A 16614-nucleotide genomic window follows, 5' to 3' on the forward strand; every position below is an offset into this window, starting at 1 on the left:
AAACTTTCTTACATTTAAACAGAATATCTCTATTCAGCTGGTTAATACAAATTGATGCTGAGTAGTTAACCTGCCTTCTCCTTCTTCACCCTTTTTGATCTCCTTTCTCTGCAGGACGGGCTCTCTTGCTACATGTGCAGTTAGGTAATTGTGTCTTTTATCCACTCAGTGTTAGGCTGATGTGTGTAGACACATTTCAGTTACAGTGTAAGAACTATTCCTTGTCTTGCAGGAACATCGTACATCTTATCCTGTTATTTTACTAGCCGGGCACAGTGCCATCTGGGGGCAGGCAACTATCTTCCTACCAACATTGACCCATGTCTTTGTGACCATCTCATCTACACCTTTGCGGGAATGGAGCACAACATGATCAAAGCCTACGATCGAAACGATGAGAAACTCTATGGAGAGTTTCAGGCCTTGAAAAACCAGTCAGTACACACAAATGCTTATAGGGATGATAAACTGAAAGGCATATGTGGGTATTTATATACAGAAGCACAGAGAAAATTTTGAGAGTTTAACATGGATGTTGTTACTGCTCACAGGAACAGCAACCTAAAGACTCTGCTGTCCATTGGTGGATGGAACCTTGGCACCCAAAAGTATGTTGTAATGACCTGAGGTTCACTACTGTCGCCAAGATAAAACTATATCTCGAGTTGAAATTGCGTATCTTCCTGTTACTAGGTTCACAACCATGGTTTCCACTGCTGCCCATCGTCAGACCTTCATCAAAAGTATTATCACCTTCCTGCATCACTACGATTGATGGTCTGGATATCGACTAGGAGTACCCTGGTTCTCGGGGCTCCCCACCTCAGGATAAGGAGCGTTTCACGGTCTTGCTACAGGTCAGTTGTGTTGGTATGCTGTCTGTCGTGCCAGTTATGGCGAGCTAGAAATTGTTATATCAAAAGTCAAAGAAGAAGAGATTATGATCTCCAAAATGCAGAGATGAAGGTGAGTCATCACATCAATGACCTCTTGCCAAAATGCTGCACTTGTCTTCCTGAAATTTCACCCTTAATCTAGACTACTGAGTGATTCCAGTTTTTATTATCAGGTCTTCTGATAACTTCCACATCCACACAGATATCCTTTATGTTTCAGCGTGGGTGACTGCAAACCCAGAGAGCCATTTAAATGTTAATGTGTGCAGTTGTTACTGTAGCGATGGGAGCAACACATGAACAAGCCACCCGACTGATCTATACTTTAACAGGCCTACGGTGTGACCTCAGGCTTTCTCAGTGTTTAAAAGAAAAACAATCATGTACCAGCTGTAACTGCTTTTTGTTCCTCGCCTGTCTGTAGGAGTTGATGAGAGCCTTTGAGGAGGAGGGAAAGAAGACAAACCGTCCTCGTCTGTTGCTGACTGCTGCTGTCTCTGCTCGAAAGGAGACGATTGACTCTGCATACCAGATTGGAGCGTGAGCACACATTACATACCTCCACATTTGTCATCCAGAACGCAGCCTTTACTAAACATTAGCACCTGTGTTTGTTTGTAAGTGTGCTGGACTACATCCATGTTATGACCTATGACTTCCATGGTTTGTGGGAACATAATGTTGGAGAGAACAGCCCTCTCTATAAGGGCCCTAGTGACCAGGGATCCATGATCTACTACAATGTGGTAAGTGAAGGCGTCATTATTCCTCGGTCTTAAACATTTTTTTACTCCTGCTTTGCGTTAATAAAAATAACTATTGTGGAGGAGTTAGACAAACTGCTCTGTATTCTCTTGTTTTAAGGACTATGCTATGAATTACTGGAAGAACAACGGTGCCCCAGCTGAGAAGCTGCTAGTTGGTTTCCCCACTTTTGGCCCCACTTTCCACCTGGCCTCCTCTAACACAACTGTGGGAGCTCCTGCCAGGGGACCTGGACCTGCTGGACATTTCACTCGTCAGACTGGATTCTTGGCCTACTACGAGGTCTATTTCCTAATCTGTGTGAATGCATACATTAGGCAGGAGAGTTCATGCATGTTAGTTTAAATCTTTTCTTCCCGCCAGATCTGCACCTTCCTGAAGGAAGGAGCCACACAGGCTTGGGACAACGCCTAGAACGTGCCCTATGCCTATAACCAGGGAGTCTGGGTTGGATATGACAATATTAAGAGCTTCCAGGCAAAGGTGTGAAGTAATCTTTTTTAAAAATTTATTTACATTATTTAATTTTAATTTCTTAAGCTGATTAAACACTTGGTTTATTTTCTGTTTTGCAGACTGAGTGGTTGAAGCAGAACGGTTTTGGTGGAGCTGTGGTATGGACTTTGGCTTTGGACGACTTCACCGGCATGTTTTGCGGCCAGGGGCGAAACCCACTCATCAACACTCTAAAAAGTGGACTAGGAACTTAATCTTGTATGCGTGAACCACATATCATCTGGGAATAGACATGTAAAAGTTTTCCCTTTTGTTAATCTCTTTAATTTTTCTCCTCAGCCTGCAAAGCTCAGCCTAACCCCCCACCTGCAGTCGCACCAAGCCAGCAGCCCAGTGGAGGCACCACAGGATCTGGCTTCTGTGCTGGCAAGCAGAACGGACTCTTCCCCGACCCGACCGACAAGAAGAAATTCTACAAGTGCAACCAAGGACAAACCAACATCCAGTACTGCACTGCCGGCCAGGTGTTTGATGACAGCTGCAAATGCTGCACCCGCTCTCAGTGAAATGAATGAATCCATGAGCTGGGTAAACAATCCACTAACCCACCAACACAGAGAATGGCTGTGTAACACCTGCCATTGATTTAACCTAAATAAAGCATTTAAAGAATCTTTGAATCTCTGTTTTGTGAAGTTGTTTTCATGGGTCCACAAATCAATAAATCAATATCAAGTTATTCTTAAATAACAAAAAGCCTCAAACATCAGCAACTGATTTATTCATCTATTCACTCTTCTGCATCCAAAAGAGAAATACAAGCAGAACACGATAAAAGCTGCATAAAATACATTGTAATAGAAAAACAAGTTTTATTTATTTATTTTTTAGTTATTTTTGCATTAGACTGGAAATATAGATAGCACAAAAACAGAGGAAAGCCTTTAAAACCGCTTGTGAAGATTAGTTTCTTAAATGTAAAGCCTTTCATGCGTCGCAGCTAAGATTTATATAGGCTGAGATAAGCATCACCCAGCTAGCAACAAAGTAGTTGATTAAAGTTTCCCAGTATATTCCTGCCTATCTCAGAAATACACACACACTTCAGGAAAGCAGGGTAATAACATCAGTCAGCAAAGAGCAGACAGACTGTACCCTTGTTACATATGGAAGGTCCAAGAATGACATTCATCCCTACAAATGCCAGGAGAGGCATCCAGCAGGCGAGGTGGTGAAGAAGATGATCACCTCTAATGACAAGAAAGCTTGAACTGAAGGGCACCCAGTTAGCTCACTGGTTAGAGCAGGCAAACCATATGTCACCAGACTAATGGAGAGGCCTGGGTTCAAAGCTGAGGGCATTAGCTCTTACAAATAAAGGAAATGAAAAGCAACAGTCAAAAAGCATGAAGAACAAAATGGACCAAAATAAGGTAATATAAAGCTCAGCCAGACCTACACAATAAGTGACTGACCCAAATCCTGCACGCACAGTGCATAAAACTAACATGAAATTAACATCAGAGACCGTAGAGATTTGCTCTATTTTACACATATCAGAGATATTTAGGCTTCCAGGATGAAGACAGACAAATCTAAGGTGGCTTCATGTATGAAACAGAGGTTATCAACCCATATCACTGTAGCCTAAAGTTAGTTTAATAACAGATATAACCTATATATAGTGGAATTTCCATAGTGGAATCATAAACTTACTTAGTTATATGTTGTGGAAACTATGCTCCAGACAATAGACATGAAAAAAAGGGTCTTTGTGGCTGCATCGATCCAGACCTAAAAAACAAAACAAAAACAAAAAGAACAACAACAAAACTGTTTTTGCTAGTAGAACAGATATTTTTGTAAACTTGGCCCAGACTCAAATGTCTCAACAGTTATTCAGTGAATTTATGTGGCGTCACACTCAAATGCATAAACTTGTACACAATAAAACACAAGAAATGGTCCATGGCCACTGTGTTGTATAAGGGTATATTAAGGTCCCTACCTGTGCTTCAGCCAGCTTAGCCAAGCTTAAACTGGCACCAGTGTAGCACTCTCAGTCATCTTCAGCTCCCTCCAGTGTCACGCCTCTCAACTGGAACAGAATCAACACATAAGGAGAGATGCTGTGAAATACACAACCTGGAGATGCAAAAGTTATCAATTCATGCAGTAAACATATTTCAAACAAATATACATTTGGCACAAGTTTAGTGTGTGTACTGTATTAAACTCTCCCCAAAATATTAGGTGATTTATTAGTTCCTGAAAGTTGTAGTTGTATATTAAACATTTTATATAACGTATGTATAGATATATGCTATTTTAACAGTGAAAAGAACATAACATTTTGAAACTGCAAAAAACAATTAGTTACATGCGAAAAAGTAATTACATAACCAGTTACAGCTTGTTAACATCTTTCCAGCAAGAACAGTCATATGAGTCATATTTAGACAAACTAGTTCATCACTTTCTTTATTCAAATTGCATAAAAGACTGTCTGGACTCAAAGAAACGAAACCATCTGTGACTTCTTTCAGAGACAGATTTGCCCGTAGGTGATGCTGCTTGAAGTTAAAAGAAAAGAAAAGAAAAGGTGAAACCCTTAATTATACTGCATAATTATATTGTTTTTCAGCCTATACTGTCAAATGTGACTCATTTCTAAGTCTTTTTGGTAAACTGTTACATTAAAATTTGTTGTTTTCTTTTGTGGCTTTCCATTGGAGTCTTTATTAGTATAGTGCCTGCATCAAACTATGAAAAATAAATACAATGTATTTCTGTTTGTTACCAGTGTTAATGCAAAAAAGTAACATTTAGGAGGATGCACAAGTTGTAGTCATTTTTTTTGTATTGTTAGCATTTTTTTTTTTTTACAAAGCAGCTGGCGTCTTTGACAGCAGCTTTAAAAAGCAGCAAAATTTACTATTTACTAGGAGTTACAATTACTAACTGCCAGTGTTACAGATTGTACTGAAGCTGGGGCATAGATGGCTCTGTTATTATGGTGTGACAGCACTGAATATTAGCACTACAATAAATCAAAGTTCAAAATCTTACTTATTTTACAGCACAAAATGACCACCTCTTGCATCCACTGGAAGTCCTGAGGTGTACAATTGTATGCTATTTAGTCCTTCAGCAACATAGGCTGTAATACACTAAGTGTGAGTGGCCAGAAGATGATTTAAACTAAAGGCACTTGACCAGACCTCAGTTTGTGTGCTGAGGTCAGAAACATACTTAACCAAAGCTTAGCGTGCAGCCGCTGTAATAACAGTGTGATGCACGTCACGGCCAGCAGAGATGATAAAACAGGTGATACAGACAAACTAGAAACACAGCACAAATCATTTCTCAGCAGATTATTCAAATATCTCAGCTCTTATTATGTCCACATTAAAACAACACTTGCAGTCATACACGTGCAAACAAACACATTAACTGGTGATTTGGGTTAATTGGTGATTCTAAATTTTAGTTGTGAATGTGAACGTGAATAGTTGTCTGCCTGTGTTTGCCCTGCGACAGACTGGAAACCTGTCTAGGATGTACCCCAGCTGAGATAGGCTCCAGACCAACTCCCACCCTGAATTGGAAAAGTGGATAAAAATGTGTGGATATCTGCACTGAGTATGTAGAGTCAGCCGTCAGAGGTACCAGCGTTTTCGTTTCTCTTTATAGTCTGGGTTTGAATGACCAGTCATTTTAGTAGGATAACCTGAACACCATCCCAACCCTGTACTTTGGAGAAAGGTAAAAATGAATGGTTTTTTGGGTTTTTTTTTTAATGTAAATTGTTTTTGATGTGTGATAGTTAGAAATTTTCTTTGTTCCTTAATTGTCAAAGCTTCCACTCACCCATCTATCCTTTTTTTCTGCTTATCCAATTCAGGGTTACAGAGCAGAGGCAACATAGACTTTGGACAGATCTCCAATGTGCCCTGGAGCTGACACAAAAAGACAGACCACCATTCACACTCACATTAGCACCTACAGTTATCAATTAACCCAACCCAATGCATGCTTTTGTACTGTGGAAGGCTGCTGGAGCACTTGGAAAAACCCACACAGGAACTGGGAGAGCATGTAAACTCTGCACAGAAAGGCCCCAAACTGCATTCAAACCCTGCACCTTCTTGATGTGAAACATTTGAGCATTTGGTGAATAATTAAAAAGAATTTAAAAAAAATGTTTCAATTAGGTTTTGATATGTTTGAGTTTGGGTCCTCACCAGTGATACTTAGATTTAAACAGTATGTGTTGAGAGCAACTGAGTCATTGCATTTGTCTGAAAGATATCACCCACAAAATTTAGCTCTAACTAAAATGGTTCCTGGATTGTTATAAGATAAACTTTGATAACTTTGATAAACGTTTTCTTTACGGATTTTGGGGTTGTTGAACAAAGGTGCAGGGGCACAGGTGAAAATACTATCAGCACAGCAATGAAAAGCATTCACCAGTTTCCATGTATCATAAGGATTCTGCAGGTGGGTTTGAGTTTTTAGTACTGCTGTAAGTAATTCATGATCCTATTTCTAGAAAGCAGCTTTAGTGATTAGTGCTTTGGAGTGTTTTTTTTCTTTCCTTTTTAGCTACTGGAAATGGTATTGGGAAAAATGCTTTGTATTGTAGCTTGCAAGTGAAAATGCATTCATTTGACACATTTTTCCATTTCTTGTGTTTCTAATTTTTGAAGCGGCTACACTGAGAATGTGAAAATACCCAACTGTGACACACTCAGGTCACACCCAAGCAGTATTATTATTAATGGAAAACATCAGTGCAAACTGTGATTAAGAAGCTTCTGAGACAAAATCTTACATGATTGCTCGTTACCATCATAATCACACAGTCTCTGTTCAGGGTGGAAGTCAGATTTTTTCAAAGGAGGGTGCAAGATTATACAATACAGTCCTGTCTGCAAAGGACCAGTTTTTATATATATATATATATATATATATATATATATATATATATATATATATATATATATATATATATATATATATATATATATATATATATATATATATATATATATATATATATATATATATATACACACATATATACACCTGCACCTTTGTTCAACATACACACACACATGTATGTACTGTATATGTGTGTGTATATACATAAAACAACCAACCAACTAACCAAACACAAAAACAGACTGAAATAAAAACATCTGATTATTTCCTTTTCCTACTTATGAAATATGACAAATTCTGTAAAAAATATCAGTTGCATTTTTATTTACTACATTTAAATATCAGAATATAAGTGACAGGAAAAGGAACTGTGCTTTAAAGACTAGCATAGTTAATGACACAGACTCAATCTCTCCTAATATAAGAATAATTTACCCCCCACCAAAAAAAACAAAAAACAAAATAAAAAAAACCCCAAAACAAAACATAAAACTGCCAAGAAAATATCACCTGATAATAATGCCCTATCAAGTAATACATATATTACATATATATACGGTATATATATTTTCTCCATGTCAACTTTGTTTGTGTGATTGAGTCTTCTCTTTTTCTGTAAACACATGAACTCACACAAGCTGCAGCAGGACATATACAGTGTACAATGGGTCATAAAAACAGGGGAAAAGACCCAGACATTTCTTCTAAAAGAAGAAAGAAGAAATGTTTAGATAGTGAGAAGAGTCCACATCCTCATTTGGGAACATTAGATCTCAGCTGTTATGCAGTATATACATCATTCTGCTCAGTAAAGTGTTCACACTTTGTTTGCAATGGTGACTTGATTGCATTGTGCTCTTAAAGAAACCCATTCTGCCTGTCGAAGGACATAGTTCTTTTTTTTAAATTGCTGATCCAACTATTACCAAACAGACTGTAGAAATTAAAAATACATCCCAAAAAAGCGCTCAGGTTTCAGGAAGTTTACATGTAAGTTCTGTGCCGTCTGCTGTGAGTTTATATTTCGGCTGCTTTCTGCTTCCCAGAGGTCAAAAATGACTTAACTTTCAGAACTTTCAAAACAAGGTATTCATAGAGCAAACGCAGGAGAAGCCTCATTATAGCCACGAACTGGAGATTACATTCAGATTAACTTCTGCTTTAATTTTGCTGTTGTTCCTACGGCGGCAGCGTTCTTCTGAGTAGCGCTCCCCTCGATGGACGTCCAAATAGGGATGCCATTCCTCAGATGGCGAGCACAGTGACTTCAGACGCTGCAGAATATAAGAAGCGTAAATTTTAGTACTGTGTATTTATTTTAATACTCACAAATCATTTGTGTGACTGACTGAAAAAAAAGATCCAAGCAGTTCAACAACTACTACAATCTTTCAAATGTAGAAAAAGACAAGAATAATCCACAGTCAATCCACTGCACAAGTACACACCTTCCAGGGGTTTCCTTTTGCCTTTATCAGCTTATACCCAGCAGCAACAGGGATCCACATCAGGACAAATGCAATCATGCACCAGCCTAAATTCATGCCCCAGTCTGGGTAGGGGATACCTCCATAGTTAGGGGGTTCAAAGTAAACCAGAGACGAGATCAAGAGGAACTAGACAAAAGTCACAAAAAAAACAAAGTTCACTACTGGTAGAGACAAACAACTACAAGATATTTGTGTACACCTATGCACGTTAATAAAAGTCGATACTTTTAATTAACACAATGCTTTTGCCTTTTAAATTCTCTTGTACAGCACTGTGTACTCACCACTACGATGCAGGGGGTGATAAAGAACCAACATGCTCTCCACCACAGCCAAAATGTGGAAGTCTTCATTCCAATCATCATCTCAATGTCTTTAATAAAACGGTTTCCCCCTGCAAGGTGGAAGAAGAATATAAGTATCCTGGAATTTAAGACCATCAGTCACCTTTCATATGCACAAACTTAGATTGTTGTACTTACCGTAAATGTAGCAGATGGCAATAATCTCCAAAAGCACCAAAAATAGCAGCACCCAGCTGGCAATAAACTGGTCAATTAGGGTTACCCAGTATATACCTGCCTATGATACACACATGCATGAAAAACACACAAAACCATTATACATTATACATTTACACAGAGAGACTGAGCAAGTTAACTATTTTATAACAGCCACAGAAAGTTGTGCTAAGACAGACTTACCCTTGTGACACATGGTAAACCCAGGAGGTAGAGGACAGAACATAACGTTACAGTTAATAAGACATGTTTGGATTTGAAGACTGTGGGGAAAGCGTCAAGCAGGCAGGTCGTTATCACCTCTAATGACAAGAAGAGAGATTTTAGTTTGTGTAGATCAAACAGCAGTGGGCTGAATGTTCTGCAAACATCACACTGATGTTTGCAGAATAGCTTCAGATCGAACCTATTCCTGCAAACTGGGAGTCCAAACCAACAGTCAAAAGCATGAAGAAGAACAAAATGGACCACAGCGGGGAGATGGGGAGCTTAGACAGAGCATCTGGATAGGCTATGAAAGCCAGACCAAACCCTGCATAAAGACAAATAAAAGGGGAAAAATCATCTGGTAGCATCATCTGGAACCAACATGGTTTATCCAGCTTATTCTGCCAATATTCAGCAATGAGATGAGTCTTGCACTCTTTGTAAAGGATCCCATGAATTTCTGAAACCTAGTCGCACTCTTTGTTTAAACAGGCAAAACTGAAAGCACAAAGCTGACAGAATGGCAGTATTTAACACCAAATGATGAGAGTGTGTTGGTGTTGTATGTCTGACCTTCCTTTACCACTTTTGAAACTGGCGTTTTGTAGACGTGAGCCATATGTCCCAAAAATGAAAATATGGCAAAGCCTGCAAGCACACTGGTCCCTGGAAAGAGATCAAATCAGAAAATGTATAAAAGGAAATGCAAAAACAATTTCATTCTTTCTAGAATTTAGTTAGAGAGGGCCCTACCTGCATTAGTAAGGGTGACAACAAACGAGTCCTTGAACACGTTGTTGTGAAAGTTGTTATAGGAAGCGAGAGCAATGAGTCCACCCCAGCCAATAGAGAGAGAGTAGAAGGTCTGAGTTGCTGCATCTTTCCACACCTAAAACACAGAGTTGTACTGTAGCTCATTAAGAGGTTTTTTTTCTCAGATAACAAATGACTTTATTGGATTGCACATGAACAGTGACAGTTTGCACATAAACAGTGAGAGTTTCTACCTGAACTTCAGTCAGTTTGGTCAGATTGGACTGAGAACCAATGTAGAACTCGATCCCATCTTTGGCTCCCTCTAGAGTCACACCTCTGATCAGCAGGATCACAATCACCACGTAAGGGAAGGTAGCAGTGAAATACACAACCTGGAGATACAAAGACTTGTTACTTTGCAGGAAAAGCAAAAGACTGCATTTTGTTACATTTGTTAAGCCTAAATTCTAAAATCTGTCAGGCCTTCTGCATTTCAGTACTGACAGTTTAGCATTGCATACGAAAAGTGCAATCTGTCATTTTGTTGTTCTTGGTTTACTAATTTTTATAATACTTTAACACTTTAATACTTTAATAGTTGCTTCGAGTTAGATGAGATGATGAATATCAGTCCTGTTTCAGTACATTCAGCTAATAATGAAACTAAGGGAATAGTTTGTTAGATTACTATAAAATCGTTCAAAACTAAAAAAGGACACCAGCACTATAGACTGTTGATAAAAGGTTTCAAAACCATCCTGAGTTTTTTTTAAACTGGATAACAGAAACAAGGTGTGGAGCTGCCTGAGGCGTGGCTGCACAATAGAAAATATAAAGCATGTGGTGTCTTTTTATTATTTATTTTTTGTTTTTTTAAATGGGAAAAAACATTTGGAGCAGCATGGCGGTGCAGTAATTAGCACCTTTGAATCCACGTGTGGAGTTCGCTTGTTGTCTTGATGCCTATGTAGTTTCTCTTGGGGTTCTCCTATATATATATACATTTAGGGCACCTTTTGTCCTATGACACCTGAGTTGGTGAAGTCGAAGAAAATAGTGGGATGGGACCATAATTTAAAAAATTACGTTATGAACATAATTTAAATCTAGCAATTGAGTCCTTGAGAATGTGTATGATATATATGAGGTCATCAGCAGGGGGAGTCACACCCTGCTGATATAAGAAAAAACACCACAGTGACTTCACTTATCATATGCTTATTAGACTTTTTAGTTAGTTTGTGAAACTAAACAGCTAATATCACAAACTAAATTATTCTAAATAGATGTGTGGATTTGTATGTTGGACAAACGAACAGGAGTCCATCTACACGGAGGATTTTGACGTACTTTGCCTGATGATTTGATGCCTTTGATGAGCGCAGCAGTAACAATTATGGAGGTCAGCAGCAGACAGAGAGCCAAGTGCCAAACTACTGGCCCCGTTTCATCAAGACCACTGGACCTCTGCAGAGCCACATTACTGCAAAGAAGAAGACGTGCATTTGTACAAACAGTGTGACAAGTGCTTTTATTTATGCCTGTGTGCACGAGTGTTTGAGTCTTACTCCCAGTACAGCTCACTCGAAGTCTGCATCGAAGAGCAGCTGCTGTTTTCCTGAGTCCAGTTGGTAACCAAAACACTGCTTACATTACAGGACACTAAAAAAAGAGAGAGGACTTGTGAGTGTCCAAAATATAAATCTTATATCAGTATTTACCACAACACAAGTACCTGTGATTGGATCTGTAGTGGGTGCTTTAATTTCTCCAGAATATTTACATTTTAGGTTACTGAGATTTAAAACCACATCAAAATACTTTATAATCTTTATGACTGATATCAATTTATGTTAAATCAGTGTATGTGGTGATGCAGATACCACAGAGCAGAAGACTTAATGAGCTGCTCTTTACAAGAATACAAGAATATAATGTACGCACCTTCAGGCGTGGTGCTGCAGTTACTGCCATCGCAGCTGGAACAGCCGGACCACGGCAGAGGACACTGCATGGAGGCGAACATGTAGTACAGGCTGTAGGCGATGATGACGTTGTAATAAATAGACACTATTACAGACACCACAACCATGGCAACACCAATACCTGAAGGGATAGATAGGGCATAAAAGACACTATTAAATTAAAAAAATATTATCGGAAACTTCACCAGACAAAAGCTGTTTTTTGATTGAACTAATCATAATAAGTGTGTCTAAGTTTACTGATCATACATAAAAGCATGCTGTTTTTGTTTTTTGCTGTAGTAATTTAAAAATGTCCTCTCGACTTTGCTTATTACAGTTTCTTTAATTACACTGCAGCGTTCTTCTTTTTGTTTGAAGAACATAAAACAATTTGGTAATCCTCATTAAAGCTGCCATTAAAAAAAACAAAATTGGGTTTGGGGTCAGTTTTGGTCACACAGTTGACCATTAACCAAAAACCTTATTAAGGAGAGTTTAGGGCTGATTTATGGTGACACAGCTCTGCATTGGCCACAAGCCTCATTAAATGTACTGTTCATAATTCATGTGACCTGCAAGCAGCTCTTAAGAAAAGCCAATAATAATCCAGAGAACCTAGTGATTAAAAAATGCACATTTATATTTATTGGAATGTTGATTAATTCATAACATTTTCTTTTATTTAAAAAAAAAAAAACCTCTTAAAATTACCCTGTATTAATGGCACTGCACTCCATACATTAACTGGACCTTGGCTGCAGAATTGACCCAAGGCACTTTCCAAGAAGAAAAGAGGAATTCCAACCACCACCAACATCACGAAATATGGGATAAGAAAGGCACCTGCTCAAAATGAAGGATTTGGTGGTAAAGAGGAAAACAAATCTTATAAAAACATAGTTGCTTTGAAATAGAATCTTGGATAATGGATTAGAAAATAAATGCTGATTTACCCCCTCCATTCTTGTATGCCAAATACGGAAATCTCCAGATATTTCCCAGACCAACAGCATATCCGATCATAGAGAGAATGTACTCCTTCTTACTGGTCCAGTTACCACGCTCAGTATTCTCATCCCCATTGTCCACACGTGGATCCTGCTCATTTAAAAAGTTCAAAACTTTTGTAAACTTGTAAAACTTGTGACGTATGTAAGCAATTATTGGATGCACCAGGACTTTCAGAAAAAATAAAGATGTTAGAAAGAAGAGTCTGTTGTAGAACAATGGTATGGTACATAATTTAAATATTAATTAATCAACACCAGGACACAAGATATCAGTCATTATAATAGTTATTAGTTATTAGTAATTATATACGGTACTAGAAAGGTGGTTTAATTTATCAGCTGAATTATTTTTTTCTAAATATGTGACAGTTACATCAAAAACAAAATACAGATCTTTAAATACAGGCAAGTGTCTTCTTCCTCAGTCTATTTCTGCAGACTATTATGCTGTAAGTTATCCAGTGAAAGTCTGGTCAGTCAGTTATGCAGTCCTACCTGGTCGACAACAGCAGGATTTCTGAAGATGAAACCCTTGAAACTTTGCCACCCGTATTCCCTCATGTTCGTTCGCCTGCTTGTTAGGACAGAATAAGAAATTTGAAGTTAACTACATCTGTTTTAAAGTCTCCTCTCTAAAGGCGAGCTAGTGATGTGTTCCAATCATCTGCCTCAGCCCTCCCCCTGAGATAGTTGTATGCAATTACCTCAACTCCCACTCTAAACTTAAAAAAGTGGTTATAAAGATGAGTGATGAACGTTTTCCTCTTTTTAAGATTAATGACACAACTGCTGACACTCAGTCTGATAACGTCAGGGTCACTTTACGCAATTATGTGGAGCTGTTATTAGATGGTAGTCATGTTCACTGTATAATATCATGGTGCTAAAATACAGTATGTATGACTTCTTTCTGTAGAGAGGAGTGATAGCATGCTTACACTGATAAATAAAAAAAGAGTGGAGCTCCCACTGTTTACGAGCGTCCAGGTTGTGGGTGACTCAGCGTTGCGACGCTAAGCCTGCATCTCTATCTTCAGCACTCCACCCTAATGCCACTGCTGTAATGTACCGTGGATGGGACTCATTTCGGTCAGTGACACATAATGTCACACATAATGACTGCACGGATGACCCGCGTGTGTCTGTGTCACTTGTCATAACAGATGGCGTGCCCGCATGATGGTGACTGGTGACAAAAGGAGATGAATGAAAAATGGCTCAGATTATTCAACATGCAACACAGTCCAAAACACAGATGTTAAACTGATTTCATTCACATAAGCTAATAGTATAAGCACATATGTAACGCCGGTAAGCTGTAACTTTACCAACTAGTGCTCTGTGGACACAAAGTAACCAGATCACAGGGAGACTTTCTTAACAACACAGAACAACTATGAATAACTATGACGTTGGTTGCAAGGTTTATATTGTTGGATTGTCATTTATGCTTAGAAATATATACTCATATATGCTTAGAGTTTTATAATCGATTGCATAATGATAGAGGTTTGATCCTTAGCAGTCTGTAAAGACTCTGTGCGCCTTCCAAAGTGTTCTGGCTTACACACCTCTTGGGGTCATGAAAGAGGCCGTACCTTCTGCTACTGATTTATACTGTGGGAGGATAACTAGTCTGTATCTGGTTAAGTGTGGCAGGATGAATATTATGTCTTGGTTCAACCCACTTTCAGTCAGGCGCATTAAGGGGCGCTAGTATAAATAGTGGCCATCTGAGCATCCCCGAATCGTGTACCTGTTATCTCCTTTCGGTCACCTGACTTCCCCCGGTGCTGCAGGTAGGAGCTGTGTACATGTCGTTGTTGCCTCAGCCTGAATTGGCAGTACTTGTGTTGATTGTGGTGTTCGTGTTACAGAGATGACCCGCGGATTACCTTCCTGAATCCTCCATGGTGGCTGGTATGTGTTTACTCAGTGCAGTGCATACATTATTTCACTCGGTGGTAAACCAATGTTGTTTATAGGTCGTAGCTGTAGAAGCCTTCTATGAGCCACTCTGTTCATGATTCGTGACGTTGTTTACTTGGTACTCAGTTTGACTCAGTTTTGTTACAATCTCTGCCTTTTATTGCTCTTTTATAGTAAGTGTAGCAATGGGAATTGCATTTACCTGTGTGTTCCACCCGGGGTCTGGAGAGTGTAACACCGGAAGGTGAGAACCGGAGACTCATGACTGTTTGTTAAGAGTTTAATAAAAGTTTACCTCGGAGGAGGGAAAGTTCAACCGAGCATCTTGTGAAGTTTATAGAGAGAACAAGATGAAACATGGTGGCAGCGGGGTCTAGAGTGATCCACACCGCGCTTTGAAGACAACAGATTGAGCGGACGGTATCGACGCGTCCAGCTAGGCTAGTTAGCCTCGGAGGTGCTAACGGCTCAGGACAGCAAGTGAGACGCTGACGAGAAGAGCGCAGCGGCGTCTACGATGGATGGATTGAAGCCACCCGCACAGTGGAGTATGGATTCAGTGAACCTGTCTAAAGCGTGGAAAACATGGAAAGAAGAGTTTACACTCTACACGGAACTAGCTCTGCCGGATGCTGAGGAAAAGGCGAGAGTGAAGCTGTTTTACTATCTGATCGGGGAACGGGGCAGGGAGCTCTGTGGAACGCTGATCGGAGCTGAGGCAAGAGTAACGGTGTGTTCACACCGAACGCGATAGAGGCAGGCGGAGCGTCAGGTTTACATGTAAAGTCAATGGAAAGGCGCGCTGACCCGCGATTGCGGCCCCCGCGAAAATTCGGAAGCGTTTTGGCGTTGCGAAAACGCAAAAACGCCAGAAACGCGCGTGAGTGTAGGGCGTTTCAGGCGTTTGACTCGCGAAAAAATCCACGCGCGTGAGTTTATGTGTTGCATTTTGTGCATACGCGCGTTTCGCCTCCCCCGCTCGAGTTGGAAAAATCTGAACTCCAGCGTAAAATCGCGCCGCGACAACCAATCAGGAGCCTGGTGACATGGCTGTTACCTAGTTCAAAGGGGCAGATCCAGCCAAAGCCATTCATTCTGCATTCAAAATGGAGGAGAAACTAATCAGTGCTGTGGCAAATCATCCAGAATTATACGATGCTACCTATTATGCCGCCTCAGACACGAGAATTCGTGAAATTCCAAATTTATAAATCAGTTTTTGAAAACAGCACAGCTGTGCTAAATTTGGAAACATTGGACCCTAATGATCAGTAGTTTACTGATGAGGCAGCAGCTCTCCAGGGCAGAAACAATGTTCTTATGTTTCTCCTCCTTCTCCCTGAGGCTCTTCCACTCCAAGCTGGGTCCTTTTTATCCCTGTCTCTCTGTAAATAGTTAGATCTCATATATTTATGTTATTTATGTCCTTTTGTTACTGAATTTGTATATTTTATTCCTGTCTGTCTGTAAATAGTTGATGTCATATATTTATCCTTTTGTTACTGAATTTATATATTTTATCAAATAAACATTTATACTGACAAATGTCTTTGTTCTACTACACAGCAAATATTGGCACCGGACTTGACAAAAGTAGAATTTATTTCATATTACACCAATAACAAAACATACTAATACAGTGGGATGCATAAGTTTGGGCAACATTGTGA

The 16614-nt window shown here is 39.4% G+C and overlaps 3 protein-coding genes across 8 annotated transcripts in view; 2 read left to right on the forward strand and 1 right to left on the reverse strand.

Moving 5' to 3' along the window:
• Positions 1-210: 210 nt before the first annotated feature.
• Positions 211-2751, forward strand: LOC113021716 (acidic mammalian chitinase-like). The gene is given in 10 exon segments (XM_026166428.1): positions 211-434; positions 552-608; positions 694-771; positions 773-857; positions 1321-1436; positions 1519-1642; positions 1761-1943; positions 2025-2144; positions 2237-2375; positions 2457-2751. Coding segments are annotated over 10 exon segments (1206 nt in total). The 5' UTR covers positions 211-357; the 3' UTR covers positions 2684-2751.
• Positions 2752-7542: 4791 nt separating this feature from the next.
• Positions 7543-15928, reverse strand: slc6a14 (solute carrier family 6 member 14). Of its 5 annotated transcripts, none has more exons than XM_026168283.1 (16): positions 15147-15928; positions 13511-13589; positions 12959-13103; positions 12717-12848; positions 11983-12144; positions 11607-11700; positions 11389-11521; positions 10290-10430; positions 10036-10171; positions 9856-9948; positions 9482-9607; positions 9259-9377; positions 9037-9136; positions 8839-8948; positions 8513-8680; positions 7543-8338 (listed from the first exon to the last, which is right to left on the reverse strand). In XM_026168283.1, exons 2-16 carry the CDS (start codon positions 13574-13576, stop codon positions 8183-8185), a joined length of 1881 nt encoding a protein of 626 aa, XP_026024068.1. In that variant the 5' UTR covers positions 13577-13589; positions 15147-15928; the 3' UTR covers positions 7543-8182. The 5 variants fall into 5 exon arrangements, with proteins under 5 accessions (XP_026024068.1, XP_026024066.1, XP_026024067.1 ...); XM_026168281.1 differs by lacking the exon at positions 15147-15928 and adding an exon at positions 13954-14020 and having other exon boundaries at positions 13511-13586; XM_026168282.1 differs by lacking the exon at positions 15147-15928 and adding an exon at positions 13954-14019.
• Positions 14749-16614, forward strand: part of LOC113022661 (lumican) — a 38687-nt gene continuing 36821 nt past the window's right edge. Inside the window, exons 1-2 of one of the 2 annotated variants that reach the window (XM_026168286.1) lie at positions 14749-14814; positions 14893-14935. The gene's annotated coding sequence lies outside the window, so the exon portion shown is untranslated. Of the gene's footprint in view, positions 14815-14889; positions 14936-16614 lie in introns of those variants that run through there. The other variant, XM_026168289.1, reaches the window with a different exon arrangement.

Source organism: Astatotilapia calliptera, chromosome 5 (genome assembly GCF_900246225.1).
Source record: "Astatotilapia calliptera chromosome 5, fAstCal1.2, whole genome shotgun sequence".
NCBI lineage: Eukaryota > Metazoa > Chordata > Actinopteri > Cichliformes > Cichlidae > Astatotilapia > Astatotilapia calliptera.